This window comes from Zingiber officinale, chromosome 1A, assembly GCF_018446385.1.
Source record: "Zingiber officinale cultivar Zhangliang chromosome 1A, Zo_v1.1, whole genome shotgun sequence".
Classification (NCBI taxonomy): domain Eukaryota; kingdom Viridiplantae; phylum Streptophyta; class Magnoliopsida; order Zingiberales; family Zingiberaceae; genus Zingiber; species Zingiber officinale.
Genome location: NC_055987.1, coordinates 188213097 through 188236292, shown reverse-complemented (window position 1 = coordinate 188236292; position 23196 = coordinate 188213097). Strand labels below are relative to the sequence as shown.

At 45.7% G+C, this 23196-nt stretch overlaps 1 protein-coding gene across 1 annotated transcript in view; it reads left to right on the top strand.

The window, feature by feature from the left end:
* The first annotated feature begins 17275 nt into the window (after positions 1-17275).
* The window catches only part of LOC122008406 (bifunctional cystathionine gamma-lyase/cysteine synthase-like), a 28127-nt gene continuing 22206 nt past the window's right edge, over positions 17276-23196 (top strand). The window contains exons 1-4 of the mRNA XM_042564126.1: positions 17276-17363; positions 20174-20301; positions 21348-21544; positions 21833-21958. Of these exons, the coding sequence (XP_042420060.1) occupies positions 17295-17363; positions 20174-20301; positions 21348-21544; positions 21833-21958 (520 nt within the window). The 5' untranslated portion in view covers positions 17276-17294. The remainder of the gene's footprint in view (positions 17364-20173; positions 20302-21347; positions 21545-21832; positions 21959-23196) is intronic.

Genomic DNA, 23196 nt, shown 5'->3' with positions numbered 1-23196 from the left:
GAACCCCGACTTCAGTCGGGGCGCCTATTGCCCTCGGCTATTCACCGGTCGGTCTGCCGGGGCCGGTCGGGAGGTCGGCCTTTCCCTCTCTGCTCGGCCACTTGGCCGGACGGCTCCAGCGTGGCATTGACCCCTCAGAATGGGAGTCCCTTGTTCTAACCGCCGGATCACTTGCCTCCCCCTCAAGTCTAGTCGAAGGAGGCGAAGTCCGACTGACTGGACTGCCGATCTGACTGAGTAACGACCGCTACATTAGTCCGCTCGGCCAGGCTTAGGAATGCTCATCCGTTCAACGGTATCTTGTCCGTGCCTTGCATTCTCTTGGATCCATGCCCAATTCTCTCCCCTACTGCCCATCACGTGTGCTGCGCATGGTAAGGGGCGCTCATTAAATGCGACCAGTATCCTACTAACATGTGGCGATCGTGTGTTTGTCAACGTATGGCGGTGGCATCACTTCCGATGGGACAGCCGCCGTTTGAAATGAACGGCTGGATGATGACCTCGTTTTTCACGACCTGGATCGGACGGTGGAGGTTGCTCCCAGGCGACGATATAAAGCTCGCGACTCATTTTCTGCCGCACTGTTGCTTCATCCTCCTTCGTTTTCACGCTGCTCTTTCTGCTCCGGCGATCCTTACTCACCGCCTGTTTGGTGCGCTCACCATCTTCTTCCTTTCCTCGATCTTCCTCGTACTCGTAAGCCTTCCTTTCTAGCTACCTGCCTCCTGTATTGCTTCCTTTTGCATTCTGTCGGCATTTCCTTTTAGTTTTTCTTTCGATTATCGCTTCTGTTTCGACCATGGCGAGTACTTCTACGCCTACCGTCGGCGCTCCTGGTCTCTGGTATACGACTATGGAGAGTCGATTCGATGAAGAAGACACACTACGTCTCATTCGAACATACGAAATTCCGGCCAACCACGAAATAGTTGTAGCCACTCCTTCCGATCGGCCCAATGATCCGCCGCCCGGCACCATTTGCTTCTTCCGTGATCAATTTTTGGCCGGGCTGCGCTTTCTTCCACATCCGTTCATCATCAAAATATGCAACCACTTTCACATCCCGCTCGGCCAATTAGTCTCGAACTCGATTAGGTTGCTGAGCGGGGTGATAGTTCTTTTCAAGTTGAATGATATTCCCTTGGACCCCCAAATCTTCCACTATTTCTTCTACCCAAAACAATCCGAGTGGGGGACCTTCATATTTCAGTCTAGGTCGGGTTTCGTCCTATTTACCAACATGCCGAGCTCCAATAAACATTGAAAGGAGCATTTCTTTTTTATGCGTCTCCCCGCGCGGCCGGCTTTCCGAACGAAGTGGCAGACGGCGGTGCCGAATCAACCGGGTCTTGGCAACTTCAAGAGCCATCCGGCGTATCTTCATGCGGCGAACCAGCTGGTCGGCCAACGTTACGATATCGACAAGTTGCTCCTTCCGGGAGTAATGTACATATTTGGCTTGTCTCTCATCCAAGCCGATCTGCCTTGTAGCATGAGTAAGCGATTCTTATCCCCCCTTTTTCTTTTGTGCTAACTGATTTATTCTTTGTTTCTGCAACTGAAGTTATGTGGCGTGCTAAGGCAACCGAAAAGCTCAAGTTGAAAGCCGCCAATATTGAGGCGGTAAAGGACAAAGAGGTAGCCGAACAGGGTTTGGTTCCAACCGGCTTTGCAACTGAAGGGAGCGAGGGAACTCAAGTTGCTCCCAAGGCATCGGCTGCCCGTGCCTTCACTGACGAGGCCGCGATCAATATCACAACATCCGCCCAGGGCGAGGAGGAAGGCCGGTCGGCTGACGAGACACCTTTGGTGACTCGAAAGCACCGTCGGCTAGAGCAAGCTGCTCTACAGCCTTCACAAAGGGAGCAGCTTTCCGAGCGGAGCGCTGATGCTCCTGCGGTTTTTGAGGCGGTCTCCTCGGAGCATACTCCAACTCAACTTGACTTGCCGCCGACCATCGCTGAGGCTCAACCTTCCACCTCTCGGACTTTACGTCGCCTTAGGCGACTGGCGACCACCCGGGTCCGATCGGCGAGTCTTCTGGCCCGGCTGCTGTATCTCAAGATGATTCGAGCGGCCCGAGGGTGATTAAAACTGTCCTAAGATTTCCCTCGGAGGAATACTTACTGGCCACCGATCGGCCATCGGCTCCCGAACAGCAGATCACCCTCACCGGTCCGCTCGCCAAAGTTTGGGAGGACGCGCGCGTACGCGTCGCGCTTATGTCCCCCAGTCAACTAGGGGACAGTAACCTGCAGCAGGCGACCGGGGTATGCCTTTCTGCTTTACTGATATTTTTTGTTTTAGCTTTTAGCTTTTAGCTTAACTGCCTTCGTTCGCAGAGTTGGGTAGAGCAGATTGTGGTCAGCAATCGACTGACCGAGCTGGAGGAAGAAATGAAAAAACTCAAGCTCTCGGAGGCGAACCAAGGGCAATCCACAGCTGCTCTAGAGAAGAGCAAAAAGCTCTTAGAAGCCGAACGGAAACGCGCTTCCGATCTGGCGGGCGAGGTTGCTCGGCTTGAAGCTGTGGTCAAAAAACGGGATAAAGAAATCCAGACGGCGACCACTCGGAAGCGCAAGGCCATCGACGACATGGATCGAATGAAGGTGGAGATCAGAGGGCTAGAGCAACGCATCAAGGATCTGGATGCCCTTCTGGCCACCGAGAAGGAGGGCCGCTCGGCCGATCTACTCAAATTTGAAGGGGATTTAAAGGATCTCCAGGCTGCCAACGATGCTTCCCAAGCCGTGCTCAAAGAGTATCAGGATGGGGAGTCGACTCGTTCTGACGAAGTGAGGAAGGCGTTTGTCCGCTCGGACGACTTCGGAGAGAAATTCACTGACAAGATTTCCATCACTTTTGAAGAAGCGATTAAGGCGGCGGTAGATTACTTGAAGACTAAAGGCCACCTTCCCGCCGAGCTGACCATCCCCCCAGAGGATCTGTCTACCGTGATGGACGTCATTCCTGATGCTCTTTTTGACTTTGATGTGTGAGGAGTGTTTTTTATCAACTTTTTTGTATCCTCGCCGTCCAGCGAAACTTATTTTTGTTGTAACTCTTGTTTGCCCAGCGTTTGGCGTAAATAGATCGTCTTCCCGTTCTTACAACTTTTGTTTTGACAAGAAATTTTTCTTTCGTCACATTAAGTGTTCTTTAAAACTCCTCCGCTCGGCTTCATACTTTAACATGGATTCAAGCCGATTGTCTTTTTTTTTTTTTTTTTTTTTAAACATTTTTTGTCATGCGGCTGCGTAGCCGCTCGGCACGCGAACGTCCCTCGTTCACGTGCTCACCTCTTTAATTCTTATTAACCATCCTTCGATTTGCACCTTACCTCAAAGGGATTTTCCATATATTTTTGTTAGGCGAGCCGCTCGGCAGGGTGCTGGCCTTAAAGAACAGGCTCTGTCGTTGGTTGACTCTTATCGCCGGAATGTATTACGTGGATGGATATCCGCTCGGACGTTTATAGACGCCGGCTCGTCTCTCGATATTTAACGTCGGAGCTCGACGGTCTTCCGCTCGGACGTTTATAGACGCCGGCTCGTCTCTCGATATTTAACGTCGGAGGTCGATGGCCTTCCGCTCGGACGTTTATAGATGCGGCTCGTCTCTCGATATTTAACGTTGGAGCTCGATGGTCTTCCGCTCGGACGTTTATAGACGCCGGCTCGTCTCTCGATATTTAACGTCGGAGCTCGACGGTCTTCCGCTCGGACGTTTATAGACGCCGGCTCGTCTCTCAATATTTAAAGTCGGAGCTCGACGGTCTTCCGCTCGGATGTTTAGCCGGCTCCTCTCGATATTTAACGTCGAGCTCGGCGGTCTTCCGCTCGGCGCGTTTATAGACGCCGGCTCGTCTCGATATTTAACGTCGAGCTCGACGGTCTTCCGCTCGGACGCTTTATAGACGTCGGCTCGTCTCGATATTTAACGTCCGGAGCTCAACGGTCTTCCGCTCGGACGCTTATAGACGCCGCTCGTCTCTCGATAACGTCGGAGCTCGACGGTCTTCCGCTTGGACGGTTTATAGACGCCGCTCTCGATATTTAACGTCGGAGCTCGACGGTCTTCCGCTCGGACGTTTATAGACGCCGGCTCGTCTCTCGATATTTAACGTCGGAGCTCGACGGTCTTCCGCTCGGACGTTTATAGACGCCGGCTCGTCTCTTGATATTTAACGTCGGAGCTCGACGGTCTTCCGCTCGGACGTTTATAGACGCCGGCTCGTCTCTCGATATTTAACGTCGGAGCTCAACGGTCTTTCTAAGGCTAACTTTAATAATGCTGCTCGGCGACCCCATTGGCCATCCTTTGAATTAATTTTGCTTCCTGCATTACAAGGACATGGGAGACTAGAATATACACCAAAATGAGATACATCAGTGCACCTTTCACCCAGCTCGATAAGGCTGGAGATGATTTGCGCTCCAAGGTCGGTCCAGCTGCCGCCCGCCTTCATCCTCCAAGTAGTAAGCGCCCGAGCGGAGCTTTTCGATAACCTTGAAGGGGCCCGCCCAGGGAGCTTCTAGCTTGGCGACATCGCCGACCGACTTGACTTTCTTCCAGACAAGGTCGTCAACCCGGAACGATCTGGGGATTACGCGCCTGTTGTAATTTTGCTTCATCCGTTGACGATACGCCATCAGCCGGACGGACGCCTTGGCTCGCTCCTCATCAACCAAATCCAGCTCCATGCTCCTCCGCTCGGCGTTGCCTTCATCGTAACACTGGATCCGGACGGATTCGACACCGACTTCGACGGGAATGACCGCTTCGCCGCCATACACCAGGTGGAACGGCGTGACGCCCGTCCCTTCCTTTGGAGTCGTTCGGATGGCCCATAGGACGCCCGACACTTCATCCACCCAACTTCCTCCCAAATGGTCGAGCCGAGCGCGCAGAACGCGAAGAATTTCCCGATTGACTACTTCGGCTTGACCGTTGCTTTGGGGATAAGCCACGGACGTGAAGTGTTGCTCGATGCCATAGCTTTTGCACCAATCCTCGAGCAACTTCCCTGTGAATTGCCGCCCGTTGTCGGATATCAGTCGACGAGGGATGCCGAACCGACAGATGATGTGCTGCCATATGAACTTTTTGACCATATGCTCGGTGATCCTGGCTAGCGGCTTGGCCTCCACCCACTTAGAAAAATAATCAACCGCCACTAGCAGAAATTTCCGCTGTCCGGTCGCCATAAGAAATGGACCAACGATATCCATTCCCCACTGATCGAACAGACATGAGATTGTTGATGCCTTCATTTCCTCTGCCGGTCGGTGGTAGAAGTTATGGTACTTCTGGCATGAAAGGCACGTCGACACGGTCCGAGCGGCGTCTACTTGTAAGGTTGGCCAGAAGTATCCGGCCAATAGGATCTTTTTGGCCAACGATCGTCCGCCCGGATGCCCTCCGCATGATCCTTGGTGTACTTCTTGGAGGATGTAAGCCGAGTCCTCCAAGCTCACGCATTTCAACAGCGGGCGTGAGAAAGCCTTCTTGTAAAGCTGATCGGCGATGAGTGTGAACCGACCGGCTCTCCTCCTTAACAGTCGGGCCTCATTCTGATCGGACGGTGTGGCGCCCGAGCGCAGAAACTCCGTGATGGGTGTCCTCCATGTTGGTGCAATCTTAGGTCAAGGTTGACCTGGTTGACCTGACTCGAGTTGACCTGACTCGAGTTGTGTTTTGATGTTTGACGATGTTTGACGAGAAGAGAGTTGTATTCTTGATGTTTGACAAGAATAGGTGTTTGGGAGATTGTAGGTGCAACCTTAGGTCAAAGTTGACCTGGTTGACCGTGATTCGGGAAAAGTCCAAGCAGGGAGCTTGGCACGCGAAAAGTCCAAGTACGGAGACTTGGCATGGGGAAAAGTCCAAGCAGGTAGCTTGGCACGCGGAAAGTCCAAGCAGGGAGCTTGGCACGAGGGAAAGTCCTAACTGGGATGTTAGGCAGTTGGAAAGTCCTGGTGAGTGAAGCCAGGCAGTGAAAAAGTCCTAACTGGGATGTTAGGCAGTGTGGAAATCCTGGTGAGTGAAGCCAGGTGAAAGTCCGGGTGAGTGAAGCCAGGCAAGGGAAAATCCAGATGGATCAGGGATGATCGGACATCTGGTGTTGAGGAAAGTCCAAGTAGGTCAAAGGGATTGACCGGACACTTGGCGGAGAATTCTAGCAGGTCAAGGGAGTGACCAGATGCTAGGAATGAAGTACCAACAAGTCAAGATTGACCGGATGTTGGTTTGGACTTGGTTTGGGCGAAAACCATGAACTAGATCGATCGGTGATCGATCCGGTGATACTCGAATAGTCTCGATCGGTGCGGTGACCGATCGTGCTATCGAGCTCATCGGTGATAACCGATCGATCGATGACCGATCGATCAGCCGCAGCGCGCGCGCAAGCTGATCGGTGCGGGGACCGATCAGGTAAGCCTCCTTCGATCGTCTCCTGATCGATCCGTGGACCGATCAGGAGGTCGATCGGTCCATGGACCGATCAGGGACGAAACAGAAGCTTTTCCTGATCGGTCCGCAGACCGATCAGATATTCCTGATCGGTCCACGGACCGATCGAGGTTCTAGCGCAACGGCTAGTTTCTTCGCCGTTTCTTCTTCGCAGGTATAAGGAGACGAGGGCATCTTCTGTGACCTCTCTTTTCTTTTTCCTTCTTAGAACTTCTGTTGAAGTTTGAGCTTCGACTGAGCTTTGTTGAGCTCACTTCCGAAGCCCCGCGTGAGCTTCTTTCGGCTGAGCTGCTTGTTGGCATTCGTCCGTGAAGTTGTTGCTTCCAGGACTTCAGTCGACGACAAGAAGGCAAGCTTGTATTGTTACATTCATTGTATTTACTTCTTGTATTCCTTGTATTCTATCTTGCTGTTGCGAGTTATTGTGGCGAGGTTTCTCCACCCACAAGGAGTATCTATTAGCCGGTTTTCCGGGGGCTCATCCACCGACGGATTGACTGGACTCGTCCACCTTACGGACACGCCGAGGAGTAGGAGCCCTAATCTCCGAACCTCGTTACATCCTTGTGTTAAGGTTTGGTTTTCTTCTCTTTCGTTTCTTTGTATTTTCCGCTGTGCTAACTCGATTTGTAGAAAGAAAGCGAATTTGGGGTCGGCTATTCACACCCCCCCTCTCTAGCCGAGTACGAAAGATCCCAACAAGTGGTATCAGAGCGAGGTCGCTCTTCGCCGGATTAACATCCGAGGGAGCACAAGCTAGAGATGGATCAACTCGGAGAAGACATCACGATTCCACCCTTCTACGATCGCGACGACTTCGCGTTTTGGAAGGTAAGAATGAGATATTTTCTTATGACTAACCTTGAGAATTGGAGTTGTGTTCAATTAGGTTTTACTCCTCCATTGGATAAAGAAGGAGAACTTTTGGAGAAAAAGAAGTGGACAAAGGAGCAAGTCCACCAATCAACCGTCAACGATGAGGTATTGAAAATTTTTGAATTTTCTTTACCTAATGATGTTTTGTGTAGGATAGGTGGATACAACAATGCCAAGGAGTTGTGGAACAACTTGGCTAAGTTCCATGAGGAGAACTCCACTTCAAGCCATGAAGAGAAGTCAAGTGAGTCAAGTCGCTCACATCATGGAGGCATGGATTTAGAGGTTGAGGGTCACTCAACATCTAAGGATGAAGAGGAGGAGAGTTCTTCTTCAAGTTTGGAGCAAGAAGAAGAAGCTTCTACCTCCGGAAGGGATGAAGGAGAGAGCGTTCAACCATCCTCAACCCTAGGTAACTCAAGCAATTTAATTTCTTGTAAATTACGTATAATGTGCTTTGAGTGTAGGGAGTATGGACATTACAAGAGTAAGTGTCCAAGGAGGGTTAGGAAGACTCCACCGGCGCCAAAGGTCAAGGAAGTCGGAGTCCCAACACGCAAGGGCAAGGAGCACGTGGTGTGCTTCCAATGCAAGCGAAGGGGACATTATCAGAGTTAATGTCCGAGGGGGAGGCAACCTCACAAGGACAAGAAGACGAGCACATCGATAGGGGGAGCTAAGGCAAACCCTAAGGTAACCTTTAAGGCTCATTATTGCAATACTAGTAAGATGCATGCTAGTAGTTTGATTGCAATTGACAATAATGATAAGCATGATAATTATAAAAATCGATACACATGCTTAGGTGCCAAACATGTGAGCCTAGATAAGGATAACACTAGGAAAGCCAACCCTAGGATCAACTCATCTAAGGTTAAGGATAACCTAGGTAGAAATCCCAAATCATCTAGACATATGCCTAGGAATACCTCAAAGAAAAATGATAAATTAAAGTTTGAGGTATTAGAGAAGGAGAATCAAGTCTTGAGGTCAAGACTTGATACTTTGGAAAAGGCTCTTAAGAACTTGGAGAAGTCATCTCTAGGGTTTAAAGGTCAAAAACCAATATCCAAGGACAAGAAAGGTTTGGGTCACAAACCTAAGTCCCAAGTGGTCAAGCCCACTTATCATAATGTTCCATTCGATTATGGAACAAAATCTAGGGCTAGGAAGACCATCACCAAGGTCACAAGGAGTCACCCCTAGAGTTGATCTTGATGAGTCCCAAATGACCAAGGCTTTAAAGCCTAGGAGGGTCATTAGGAGGGTTGCTAGGGAAGTCATCCCTAGTGAATATTTAGTGAACCCAATGAGCTCAAATAGGTATTGGGTTCCTAGGAGCGTGATTTCATCACGCTAGATGGATTAGAGTGTGCCAACCTTATTTGGATAGATAGTTAATCTATTCATAGCAAAATGTGGCATTTGAGGAATTTTCAAGGTGTAATCAAGCCTTGAAAATGAAATGAAAAATTATTCCTAAGGTGATTAGGATGTGCCAATCTCAATTAAGGAGTTTTCTAGAGTCAATCTAATTGGCACATAGTGATCTAAAAATCTTTTGTATTTGATTTTAGGTCCATTACACTTAGGAATATAGAATTTATGGCAAAATGATCAAAATTATCAAAAATTGCAACTAAGACTAGAATTAGGTATTTTCTATACCTTTATATGCTATTTGCCATGTATTGTTTGCCATATGCCATGTCATGACATCATATTTATTTTATGATCATTTAAAATGTCATGATAATGCTTAGGTTAGTTATATGTCATACCTTAGTTAAAGTTTCATACTTTATGCCATGACATCATGACATTGGCACATGTTATTATGTATGATATCATTTTATGCCATGTCATCATTTCTTGCATTTATAATCAATGAAATTGATCTAAGGATAAACAACACAATTTGATATGGAGATCAAGTTGTTGTTTTAGAAAAATGAATGAGAACTTAGATTAAGCTAACCTAAACCCATATCTCACATCAAAATTGACTTGAATGTGTTTGATACACCTTAGATGTGTGTGAGATATTAGGATGATGAGTTAGGATCAAGGTGCATGGTTCTTGTACCTAGATGAGCCTAATTCTAAATGGGGGATCATAGGGAAAGCTTGTGTACAAGTCATGTACATTTAGCCCTAAGATTATGGTCCCAAATTAAAGGGTTTAAAAGCATTTTAAAATTGATTTGAAAAACCTTGATGAAGCTTTCCTAGTGATAGCATTCATCATTGAACATTGTGATACAAAGTTGAGTTAAACTTGAACTATTTCAAAGTTTTTGAACTTTGTATCAAGATTGAAAAATGGAAACTATTTTCATAGAAAACTATTTTTCCTTGATAGTGTATGATATGAGGAATGTATCCTCAAAGTTTCGTAATTTTTGGAATTTTCTGTAATTTTCTGTGAGTTTCTGAACTTCTCCCGGGGAGAAAATCAGAAATCTCTGATTTCAGAGGCTGGATCGGTCACCGGACCGATCCAGAGAGGTCCTGATGACCGATCGGTGACGATCCAGTGCGATCAGTGAAGCGTGGATCGGTCTGGGGACCGATCCATGGGGCTTCTGATCGGTCTGAGGACCGATCAGCGCGTGCCAGTTTCTGATTTTCAGCAGGTGTCTGAAATTTCAGTTTTTGGGAGTGAGTTTCGGGTTCTAAAGGTTTGAAACTCTCCAAGACATTGTTGGTGCAATGGTCAAGGGGGAGTTGACCTTTAGGGGGAGTTTTACCTAATTGTCAAGGGGGAGTTGACTTTTAGGGGGAGTTTTTACTCCTTAAGACTTTCGAGGATTAGTGATATGGGATTATCACTAAATTGAGTGTTGAGTTTAGTTTCAAGGGGGAAATTAAGGGTTTCAATGAAAGGTATGAGACTTTCATTAGGAAGAAACTCTTGACCTTGATTCCCTCTTTTTGATGTGTGTCAAAAAGGGGGAGAGATGTCCCAAGGGGGAGAGTGTAGGTTTTGGAAGAATGTTCAAGGAAGAACATTGGAAAACCTAAGTTAGGTTATCGGGTTAACCTAACTTGATTTTGGATTTTGTCAAACATCAAAAAGGGGGAGATTGTTGGTGCAATCTTAGGTCAAGGTTGACCTGGTTGACCTGACTCGAGTTGATCTGACTCGAGTTGTGTTTTGATGTTTGACGATGTTTGACGAGAAGAGAGTTGTATTCTTGATGTTTGACAAGAATAGGTGTTTGGGAGATTATAGGTGCAACCTTAGGTCAAAGTTGACCTGGTTGACCGTGATTCGGGAAAAGTCCAAGCAGGGAGCTTGGCACGCGAAAAGTCCAAGTACGGAGACTTGGCACGGGGAAAAGTCCAAGCAGGTAGCTTGGCACGCGGAAAGTCCAAGCAGGGAGCTTGGCACGAGGGAAAGTCCTAACTGGGATGTTAGGCAGTTGGAAAGTCCTGGTGAGTGAAGCCAGGCAGTGAAAAAGTCCTAACTGGGATGTTAGGCAGTGTGGAAATCCTGGTGAGTGAAGCCAGGTGAAAGTCCGGGTGAGTGAAGCCAGGCAAGGGAAAATCCTGATGGATCAGGGATGATCGGACATCTGGTGTTGAGGAAAGTCCAAGTAGGTCAAAGGGATTGACCGGACACTTGGCGGAGAATTCTAGCAGGTCAAGGGAGTGACCAGATGCTAGGAATGAAGTACCAACAAGTCAAGATTGACCGGATGTTGGTTTGAACTTGGTTTGGGCGAAAACCATGAACTAGATCGATCTGGTGATCGATCCAGTGATACCTCGAATATTCTGATCGGTCTGGTGACCGATCAGTAACACATCAGTAGCCTACTGTGTGATAACTGATCGGTCTGGTGACCGATCAGGAGTCGATCAGAAGCCGAACAGGAGCGAGGCGCAAGAGGGGCTGATCGGTCTGGGGACCGATCAGCACAAAGCCTGATCGGTCCCCAGACCGATCAGGAAGTTCCCTGATGTGGACCGATCAGGAGGTTCCTGATCGGTCCATGGACCGATCAGGGACGAAACAGAAGCGAAGGCTTCTTCCCTGATCGATCTGCGGTCCACGCATCGATCAGGTTCTAGCCAGACGCGCTAGTTTCTTCGCTATTTCTTCTTCGCGTATAAGGAGACGAGGGCATCTTCCGTGAGACCTCTCTTTTTCTTTTTCCTTCTTAGAACTTCTGTTCTGTTTGAGCTTCGACTGAGCTTTGTTGAGCTCACTTCAGAAGCCGAGCTTCTTCGATCGAGGTGCTTGTTGGCATTCGTCCGTGAAGTTGTTGCTTCCAGGACTTCAGTCGACGACAAGAAGGCAAGCTTGTATTGTTACATTCATTGTATTTACTTCTTGTATTCCTTGTATTCTATCTTGCTGTTGCGAGTTATTGTGGCGAGGTTTCTCCACCCACAAGGAGTATCTATTAGCCGGTTTTCCGGGGGCTCATCCACCGACGGATTGACTGGACTCGTCCACCTTACGGACACGCCGAGGAGTAGGAGCCCTAATCTCCGAACCTCGTTACATCCTTGTGTTAAGGTTTGGTTTTCTTCTCTTTCGTTTCTTTGTATTTTCCGCTGTGCTAACTCGATTTGTAGAAAGAAAGCGAATTTGGGGTCGGCTATTCACACCCCCTCTCTAGCCGAGTACGAAAGATCCCAACACTCCAGTCGCTCGGAAACGTAAGGTCTTCCATACGGTCGACGTGCGCCACCAGCAATACTTGTTCTATTGGCTGCTGAATGGCGATCGACGTTATTGAGCTCGCGTGTTTGGCTAACTCATCGGTCGCTTGATTTTCTGCTCTGGGTATCTTCTGGACAATAACTTCTCTAAAATTGGCTTTAAGATTCTCAAAGGCTTCAGCGTAGAGCTTGAGCCAAGCACTGTTGATTTCGAAGGTACCAGAGAGCTGCTGAGCGGCCAACTGCGAATCCGAATAAAGCGTTACCCGACCGGCGCCGACATGCCGAGCTACCTGCAAGCCGACCATGAGGGCTTCATACTCTGCTTCATTGTTTGTGGCTTTATAATCCAGCCGGACGGATAAATGCATCTTTTCTTCTTGAGGGGAGAGCAGCAGTATTCCAATCCCGCTCCCGAGCGAGTGGACGATCCGTCCACGAATATTTTCCACATGGCTTCCGGCTCTGAATTCTGCACTTCAGTCACAAAATCGGCCAAGGACTGTGCTTTAATTGCCGAGCGGGGCTGGTATTGGATGTCAAATTCACTTAACTCCGTCGTCCATTTGATGAGCCGACCGGACGCTTCTGGATTCAGTAATACACGCCCGAGCGGGCTATTGGTCTTGACAATGATAGTATGCGCCAGGAAGTATGGGCGAAGGCGCCGAGCAGCGAGGACCAGAGCGAAAGCCAGCTTCTCGAGCCCAGTGTAGCGAGATTCAACATCTTTTAAAATATGACTAAGGAAATACACGGGCTCTTCTCCGCTCGCCCTCACTAACGCCGAGCCGATTGCATGCTCGGTTGAAGACAAGTACATATAAAGTGGCTCACCCGCAGTCGGCTTGGCCAATACCGGGAGAGAGTTCAGATATGCCTTTAAGTCTTCGAACGCCCGATCGCATTCTTCATCCCAGTGAAACTTAGTGGCCTTGCGCAAGATTTTGAAGAAAGGGAGGCTCCGGTCGGCAGTTTTGGAGATGAATCGGGACAGAGCAGTTATCCGACCGATCAAACGTTGCACTTCCCTTGTATTTCTTGGAGGCGGCATGTCTTGTAGAGCTTTCACCTTGCTGGGATTTGCTTCGATTCCCCGCTCGGTCACTATGTACCCCAGAAAACGCCCTCCTTTTGCTCCGAACAGACACTTCTGGGGATTTAGCTTGACTCCATATTTGCGCAGCGTTCGGAAGGTTTCCTCCATGTCTTTGAAGAGATCGGCCGCTCGGACGGACTTGATGAGAATGTCGTCCACATACACTTCCATATTTCGCCCGATCTGCTCTCTGAATACTTTATTCATCAAACGCTGATATGTGGCTCCCGCATTCTTCAATCCGAACGGCATCACATTATAGCAACAGGTGCCGTCGGCCGTCACGAAGCTGACTTTTTCTAGCCTTGGTAAGCGTCGAGCATACAAATTAATTCGCAGCCGGCCGTAGAGTCCACTAGCTGATCTATCCGGGGCAGAGGATAAAAGTCTTTCGGGCAGGCTTTGTTGAGATCCCGAAAATCTATGCATACTCTCCACTTGTTGCCCGGCTTGGAGACTAATACTACGTTCGCCAACTAGCTCGGGAACTACACCTCGCGTATATGACCGGCTTTCAGAAGCTTCTCCACCTCCGCCCGGATGATGGCATTCTGCTCGGCGCTGAAATCTCTTTTTCTCTGCTTGACTGGCCGAGCGTTCGGTCGGACGTGGAGCTCATGCTGCGCAATACTTGGTGAAATTCCGGGCAGCTCATGTGTCGACCAGACGAAGACATCATGGTTTCTTCTGAGGCATTGGATCAGCTCATCTTTCTGCTTCCCCTCCAGATCGGACGCAATGAATGTCGTAGCCTCCGATTGGGTCGGGTGTATCTGCACTTCCTCCTTTTCTTCATAAACTAAAGAGGGAGGCTTTTCAGTTATAGCATTCACCTCGATTCGTGGCGATTTCCGAGCGGAACTTGCTTCTGCTCGGACCATTTCAATGTAGCATCGCCGAGCTGCCAGTTGGTCTCCCTGTACCTCTCCCACTTTGTCTTCAACGGGGAATTTGATCTTCTGGTGGAAGGTGGAGACGGCCGCCCGGAACTCGCTGAGCGCCGGTCGTCCCAAAATGACGTTGTATGATGAGGGAGAGTCGACCACCACGAAGTTTGCAGTTCGCGTCCTTCTGAGCGGCTCCTCTCCCAGCGAGATAGCTAGTCGGATTTGCCCGACCGGCAGGACTTTATTGCCCGTAAACCCGTAGAGCGGGGTTGTCATGGGCAGCAGCTCGGCTCGGTCAATTTGTAGTTGATCGAACGCCTTCTTAAATATAATGTTGACCGAGCTTCCTGTGTCAATAAATACGCGATGAATAGTGTAGTTGACTATTACCGCTTTGATGAGCAGAGCGTCGTCGTGTGGCATTTCAACTCCTTCCAAGTCCCCGGGCCCGAAACTGATTTCGGGTTCACTCGCCTGCTCTCTGCTGCAGCCGACTGCATGGATTTGGAGCTGCCGGACGCTCGCCTTTCTTGCTCGGTTGGAGTCTCCTCCGGTCGGCCCGCCGACGATAATGTTGATCTCACCTCGGGAAGTATTACTTCTACTCTTTTCTTCCCGAGCGGATGGTCGAGACCGTTCTCGTGACATTCAGCGATTCTCCTGCCTTGGAGAGCGATGCTGATCGGGAGTCTGTTGCTGTCGCCTGTCGGTTTGCGTCCGATCGGCTTCATGTGTTCTCTGTCGCCTGTCGACTGAGGGAGACCGTCGGCCGTCATTCCGGGGCACGGGATGAGCAACGAAGGGAAGACTTCGACAATCCCTTGTGTTGTGCGTATCCGTCCGGTGGAAGGAGCAGAACATCGGGGTCCATTTCTTCTTTGGCTTTGGCTGGGCGGCAGCTACCTCTTGCACGTGAGACCTGGCATGGGGGGAGCGGATTGCTTCGGACCTCGGTCCTCTGGGCGGCTGATGAGCGGCGTGCTATTTCCGCTTGGCAGGAGGAGCCCGCTCGGTTGGAGTTTCTTTTTTCCTGGCCGCTTGCGCTTCCTCCACGTTGATGTATTCGTTGGCCCGATGTAGCATGTGGTCATAGTCTCGGGGCGGCTTTCGGATGAGCGATCGGAAGAAATCTCCATCCACTAGGCCTTGTGTGAAGGCATTCATCATGGTCTCCGAGGTGGCCGTTGGAATATCCATGGCCACTTTGTTGAACCGCTGGATGTAAGCTCGAAGCGATTCACGGGCTTCTTGTTTGATGGCGAACAGACTAACGCTGGTTTTTTGATAGCGCCGACTGCTTGCAAAATGATGGAGGAAGGTCGTTCGGAAGTCCTTGAAGCTTGTGATGGATCCGTCCGGCAGCCTCCGAAACCAACGTTGAGCCGATCCAGATAGGGTGGTGAGGAAAACCCGGCACTTCACCCCATCAGTGTATTGATGTAGGGTTGTCGTGTTATCAAACTTGCCTAAATGATCATCCGGATCGGTGGTTCCATTGTATTCGCCGATCGTCGGAGGCACGTAGTGCTTGGGCAAAGAGTCTCGTAGAATAGCCTCTGAAAATTGGCGATTAATCCGCTCGGGCGATGAGTCCGCTCGAGGGATTTTTCCTTTTCTGTCATCTCGTCTCGGCATCTCATCAGAAGAAGATCCCCGATCTCTATGAGTGGGTGCGGCTTCGGGGGTGCGGAATAGAGCCCGATGGAATGCAACGGTGACAGGTGGTGCTTCCGCTCGACCGCCAGACGCTGACGTTGCTTGCTGCTCTGGCCGCTCGGCTGCTGTTTTCTGTTTTTGCTCCACAAGCTTGGTGGCCCTCGCCTCGATCAGAGCGTCGAGTTCCTCCGTCGAAAGCATCACCGTGTGTTGTCGTCCAACCTCGTCCATTGTGTCCATTCGGATGCAGGAGCGTTCCCACAGACGGCGCCAATTTGATCCTGTCCGAATGCTGAATCAATAGACGTTGGGCACGTGGCGCTCTCCGGGTCGCCGATGTAGATCTCCGGCTAGTCTCACGAAGCTTCGGCGAACCTGCACAGAAGTCGGACCGGGAAGGGGTTCCCGGCGGCGACCCTCCGACGCTCAAGTCAGGCAAGCAAACAGTAAAAAAAAGTGACTCCAAAGGTCTTGAACGCGTACCTCCGGCGAAGTATGAGACTCTTTATATAGAGCGGTGAAAGAGCTCCTGCACATCCACCGAGGTGCCTACGTGTCCGCAGCCCATACCTCGGTATGTGTCTGTCAGAAAGCTTACCTGACGCCATACTGCTACAGTCCAAGCACGTCTTCGATGGGACAAGAGAACACCTAGTTGTCAGACTTAGAGTATGGCCTAGCCCTAGGACTTGACAGCTGTCAGAAGATGTCCTTGTCCTTCCCCACCCCACAGGCCGGTACGTCCGTCCGGACGGGGAGTGACGTCCGGATGGCCCTCATTTTATGCGCCGGCCGGACGGAATTCCCATCTCGCCGACCTGCCGTATGCATCGATATGTTGGGGAGATTTTCGGCAGGGTACTATGTAGGGTCTGTTAGCAGTATCATCTTCTCTTAGGCCTTCCGCTCGGCTCCTTGCTACTGTTCTATTGAGCGTCGGAACCCCGACTTCAGTCGGGGCGCCTATTGCCCTCGGCTATTCACCGGTCGGTCTGCCGGGGCCGGTCGGGAGGTCGGCCTTTCCCTCTCTGCTCGGCCACTTGGCCGGACGGCTCCAGCGTGGCATTGACCCCTCAGAATGGGAGTCCCCTGTTCTAACCACCGGATCAGTCTTCATTATATTTATATTTGTTTAGGGAGTGAAAATAAAAAATTTTATCCTCTTATGTGGCAAAAGGCGATTCGCTTGCCCCTAGCACCCCCGCCAACCTATCCCTAGATCAATACGGAGGAGATAAATCACGGATGACTATTAGCTATTAATGCAAATGGCAAGACACATAATTTTATCCTCTTAAAAGAATAGTATAGTGGTTAAAATATAGGATGCCAACCTGTACCCTATAATAAATATATTTTTCTTATTTATTAGTTTTTTTGTTTTACACAATTAATACTAATAGGTCATCCAACCAATGCAAAATCAGTGTTTTGAGCGAAGTAATTTACCCTTTCGCATAGGTAAAGGGGCACAATTTTTTTTTTTTTAAAAAAAATTAAAGATAAATGCGTCTTTTACCGTTTTACCTTCTTCGTTGCCGTTTTTATATATAAAGCATCTCGATGCACGGAAGAGCACTTACTACTACCACCTAAGACGGGCAAGCCATTGGCAGGCTGTGGAAATGGATGCGAGGAGAGGGCTTCCTTCGTTCGTGTCGGCGCATGAAGAGGAAGACGGCAGGGAGAATATAGTCTGATATCACTCAGGTGTTTCTCTTTCTTGGTCTACTCTCGATCTTCTTTACTTGCTCGTTTCTACTCTTTTCTTGTTTTCTTGTCCCTGTTTTAAATCCTTTTTTTTTGCTTAATTTTTCCTGTCCGCGGATTCTTTTTGTTTCCTAAAGTCGGTAGCTTTACGATAGTCCAGTCAATTGAGGTTCTCTATAATTGAATGCCTTCTCAAGGAATGTACTTGTTAGTGACAAATTTCTATAATTGAGGTTCTTGATACGCGTAAATAGGGGTGTAAACGAATCGAATCGAGTCGAATATGTTGAAAAATTTAAGGCTCGAATTCGGCTCGAAATAAGTGTATTCGAGCTCAAGCTCGATTCGAAGCTCGAAAAATTTAAAATGTTTGGTTCGAGTTCGGTTCGAATTAGGGTTCGAGTTCGAATTCGGCTCGAAATATTCGAACATGTTCGCGAACTATTCGAATTATAACTCGAAAATAGGTTCGAAAGGCTCGAAATTTATTTATTTAATATATATTTAACTTATATTAATAAATATTAAGGCTCGTGAACGGCTCGCGAGCGGCTCGAACAATATAATTCGGGCTCGAGTTCGGCTCGAAAAAAAGTTCGAACATGTTCAAGTTCGGCTCGAATTCGATAAATTCGAATACGAATCGAATATTTTTCGAGCCGACTCGAAAAGCTCGCGAACTGGCTCGATTCGTTTGCAGCCCTACGCGTAAACCTAGGTTGTGGAATTTGCTACTTGTGTCTTCAGGCTACTATTTGTCATTAAACTGAACACTAATCAGTAAAAACTACGGCTTTGTTTTTCTTGGAAAATATTCAATTTCCTAAAAGAAGATGACTTTCCTAGTTAGGTTGAGTGCAATTGTGCAAAGGTATACAGCTATATTCAATAAGTATCATTATTGAGTATTTTATTTTAAAAATTTATGAGATTTCAAACATTTCTTTAGTATAGAGGTTGTCGCTCAAGGGATAAATGCCTATTTTTTCTCACCATATATATATATATATATATATATATATATATACTTGAGGAGGTTGATGTTCTATGAACGAAACCAATTAACACTCCATGTATCCTAATGCCGTGAGCCATTAATTGATCTAGAGAAATAGTATCATAGTCACAAGACTGACATCTACTTTATAGTTAGTGTGAATAGTTAATTTCTTAAAACTCATGGAACGGAACAATCATGAGGTGATACCTTAAGAATGCTATGTGGAAAGGTCTTTTATTTCGAGATCAAAGTCATCTAAAGATTATGGGGTACTGATGTTGATTAGATAAATTCTACTACAAATATATAATCCACTTTAGGCTAATGCATTTTTTAGGAGAATATTCAATTTCCTATAAGAAGATGACTTTCCTAATTAGGTCAAGTGCAAAGGTATACAGCTATGACCCTATTGACATATAAGTTCATCTGGATCAAACAACTAATGGAAAAGTTGGTACATACTCCCAAAGGGCCAATGGAGTTGTATTGTGACAATCAAGTTGTAATACATATGGCCGCTAATGCAAACAACTAATGGAAAAGTTGGTACATACTCCCAAAGGGCCAATGGAGTTGTATTGTGACAATCAAGTTGTAATACATATGGTCGCTAATGCGATGTTTCGAGAAAAGTTAGTACACATAGATGCATAGAGGTTGATTGTTATTTCATTAGATAAAATGTGTAATCATATTAAATTCCCAACTAAGCAGTCAACTCTAGTGATCAATTAGTAAATTTGTTAACCAAATCTTTTAAGGGGTTCTAGAATCGAATTAAAAAAAAAGGGACAGCCCGGTGCACGAAGCTCCCGCTATGCGGGGTCCCGGGGAATGATCCATTGTACGCAGCCTTACCCTGCTTTTTGCAAGAGGTTGTTTCCAGGATTCGAACCCGTGACCTTATGGTTACAAAGCAACAACTTTACCGTTGCGCCAAGGCTCCCCTTCCGGGTTCTAGAATTGAATATATTTGTAAAAATAAGATTCTCATAATATTTTCGAATCAAGTTGAGCTTGGGTTAAGTGTTAAAGACCTAATTATAAATACTACATACTCTAGAGTGTAAAGAATAAATATATGACAATACATATAAGATTAGTTAGAGGGAACTATCTAATGTAAGGTAAGAAAGACCCTGATTTCCAGGTTACTCCTAAGTCCTAACAATTTCCAATGTAATACTTTGAACAGGTGGTTTGAATAACATCAACTATTCTTAAGAATACACATTGTAGTGTGCATCTTAAATGAATATATATGACAATTTGTTTTCTCCTGGAATCTTGAGAATTCAATGCTGAAAGAGTTTTTCTTCAAAAGCATGACTTTGTACACAAATTTTTCATGATCACTTTACTCATGTTCTCTTACTGTTGATTCATTAATTGGAAATATACAAAAAAAAAAAAAAGAACATTCCAAAAAGTATATGTTTTGTTTATATCTAACTTGATATATGAATGATCCCACAAAGACAAATGTCTATCTTCTCAAAAGAAAAGGAAGACAAACATCCATCTATTAGTTACATGTTATGTTATTGCGTATCTACTTAATAGTATTTTTGTTCTTAAAGTTCTCTTGTTTTGTTTTTTTTTTTCCAATTAATTTAAGGTTATCTCTGTTCTGGATAGACTGTCGTATTTTTCTCTTGTAGTTCCCTGAGGTTCATGAAATTTCATTAGTCTCATTTTATGCAATTATATTTCTAAAAGGATTAGTCAAAATGCCTGGGCAATTATTAATTCAAGTTGGCAAGAAAATAAATCGTGCGTAGATTCTTTCAGCTTATAGGTTGGACACCACTTATCGAACTAAAACGGATTGTGGCCAAAGAGGGAATAAATGTTCGGCTGATTGGGAAGATGGAAGCATATCAACCCCTCGCATCTGTAAAAGACCATGGTGCTCTCAGGTTGTTTGTCCCCGACAAATCGTATCCTCTTCTATGTACAGACTCTGCCAATTTGCAAGAACATAATCCCATACTTGACTGATTGTTGTCTAAGAGGAATGATGCTATTTTCAAATTCTCAGCATATCCTTTTATCCTCATTAAATCATTTTTTTATACATTATATGGATATCGTGCATTTCTTTTTAGCGTGCTTGTTATTTTTATTTTTTACACATGACTTAAAATTGCTTACTCAGAAATTGCCTTACCACATAGTTGCAGCATGATCAAAGGTTAGCTGTACTTAGTCAATGTAACAAATTCTGACGACGTAGATTAGCTACAAAAGCAACAATTCAAGTGGACCCTCAACATCCCTATTGGTCATGTAAAAACTTCTAGAAACAGTCATATCAGACACTATTCCCATCCAAATAAAAGAATATGGTAATTTGAGGCAGCAAATCTTGCATGTCAATTCTCTAGTTTGCAAAACCCAATGTGTATGTTTGAATTTCTGATGCATTAGACTAAAACATCGCACATATTTCTTCTAAAGAGCTTGTTTAGGATAAAATCATGAATTGGAATTCAGACTCAATGGCTTTGGCATGAATTTTGAAGTCTCAGAATTATGAGTTGCATAGGAATATTGGTTTTTTAATCCCATGAGGGGCTGTTGTACTTGTATTTCCAGATTCCCTTCGAACATTGTTGTGTCCATGGTGAACTAATTAATCAATACTTCAAAAATACAGCATTAAGTGTGATTTTGTAAATATCATGATAGGACTCCAATTTCTTATTTCTCTGAACAGGCAATTATTTTACTTCAAATTCTTATATCATTCATTGAAATTCTTTTCTTTTGGGGAATTGGTTCCAAAGTAGTAGTTATTTAACAGCCTGCATCTTCAAGGTCTTGTTAATTAAGCTAACAAGGATATTCTTGTTAATTAAGCTGATAAGAATTTTTATGGTTACTTCCTATACACTAGAGTATTCTTATTATTTAAAAGATCATTTTTCAAATTGTTTCCTCATTGTCTGTATGCATTACCTAGAATGATAGAAGATGTAGAGGAAAAGGGTCTTCTAACTCCAGGTGTTAGTACATTATTGGCGGCTACAGGTGGAAATCTTGGAATTGGTTTGGCATACATAGCTATTAGAAAAGGTTACAAATTCATTGCAGTGATGCCAACCGAATACTCATTGGAAATTCTATTGAGATATTTGGGAGCTAAAGTGTCACCGACTGGTAATAGCTTTTTGCCTTGTTTTAATTAGTAACAATTATTCTTATTGCATTTTCACTTTTGTATAATTGTCTTGCAGGATGTTATTTTCTAGCACCATGAACTGTGAATGATATTTTGTATTGCAATATAAAGATGAGAACATCTAGCAAAGAATTTCTCACGGTTTTAGGAACTAATCAGGATTCTATTGCTTCAAAAATCTTATCACTCACCATCATAGCACAAATATTGATGATTCTATTATATGCACATAGCTTGATCATTTTAAATGCCTGCTTTCCTTTCAGATTCTAAATTAGGCTTTCAGGGAATGAATGATCGTGTGAACAAACTAAAGGAAAGCATTCCAGATGTCTATGAAATTGATCAGGTTACAAACCTGGCAAATCCTGAAGCTCACTTCAGGGGCACTGGTATGACTTTCTGGACAATAGTTACTTGTACACGTCTGGTCTAAATCAATGGAAGTGGGAAAGAATTATGAAGAAATTTGTGTATTTTATGATCTCTACCTTAGGAAAAAATCCCTATAATTAAGTCAAATAATTACATCATACCTAATTTAAAAGATTATGATTTTATTCCTTATTTTACGTATCATCTCTTTCTGATATTATTTTGGTTCCTTATTTTCCATTATCTCTTTCCAACCCTCCCCCTCAAGTTGGTGAATAGATACTGATCATTCCCAACTTGGACACATTTTCTTCGACAATGGTTTAGTAAGAAGATCAATATCTTGTGATTTTGAAGGCACATAGTAAAGATGGATCTTCCCTCGTTCAATCTCAGATTTTATAAAGTTTATGTGGATACGAACATGCTTCATCCAATCATGTTGAATAGGATTGTGAACCACTACTATAGCTGATTTATTATCACTATTCAACTTTATTGTCTTCAAATTGAACATGTAGCTCTGACAATAGTTGTTCAATCTAAATTAATTCACACATCTCTTGTGTGATGGCTCGATATTCTACCTCTGCACTACTCCTTGAAACAATTGTTTGTTTCTTGCTCCGTCATGTAACAATGTTCTCCCAAACTTTAGTGCAATATCTCGTAGTAGACTTGCTATCTTTAAGTGAACCAGCCCAATCAACATCGGCAAATCCTTCAACTATTCTATTATCACTTTTATTGAAAAGTATACCTTTCCCTAGAGTCCCTTTCAAATATCGAAGAATCTGGTCCCAGGGTGGGGGTTGCGTAAATTGACTAACTATGCTAACACTGTAAGCAATATTAAGCCTAGTAAGTCATAGATACATTAGTTTTCCGACAAGACGTTGATACCTCTCTTTATTAGTTGGAGCATTATCTTTTGTATTTTGTTGCCTCCAATTTTTTTTCCATTGGAGTACTTGTTGGATGACAACCAAGTTTCCAAGGTCTTTTACCTTGAATTCTGATTGAAGCAGCCCTTTGAGGTTTGCAATTTCATCATTGTCATCATCTGTGATATCATCAGCATACACAATCAAAATATATTTCTTTCTATCCCTTGACACTTTGACGAAGAGAGAATGATCTGCTTGACTTTGTGTGTATCCAAAGTTTTTCATGATAGTGCTGAATCGAGTGAATCACCCCCTAGGAGATTGTTTTAATCCGTATAAGGATTTCTTCAACTTGCAAACACCTGATG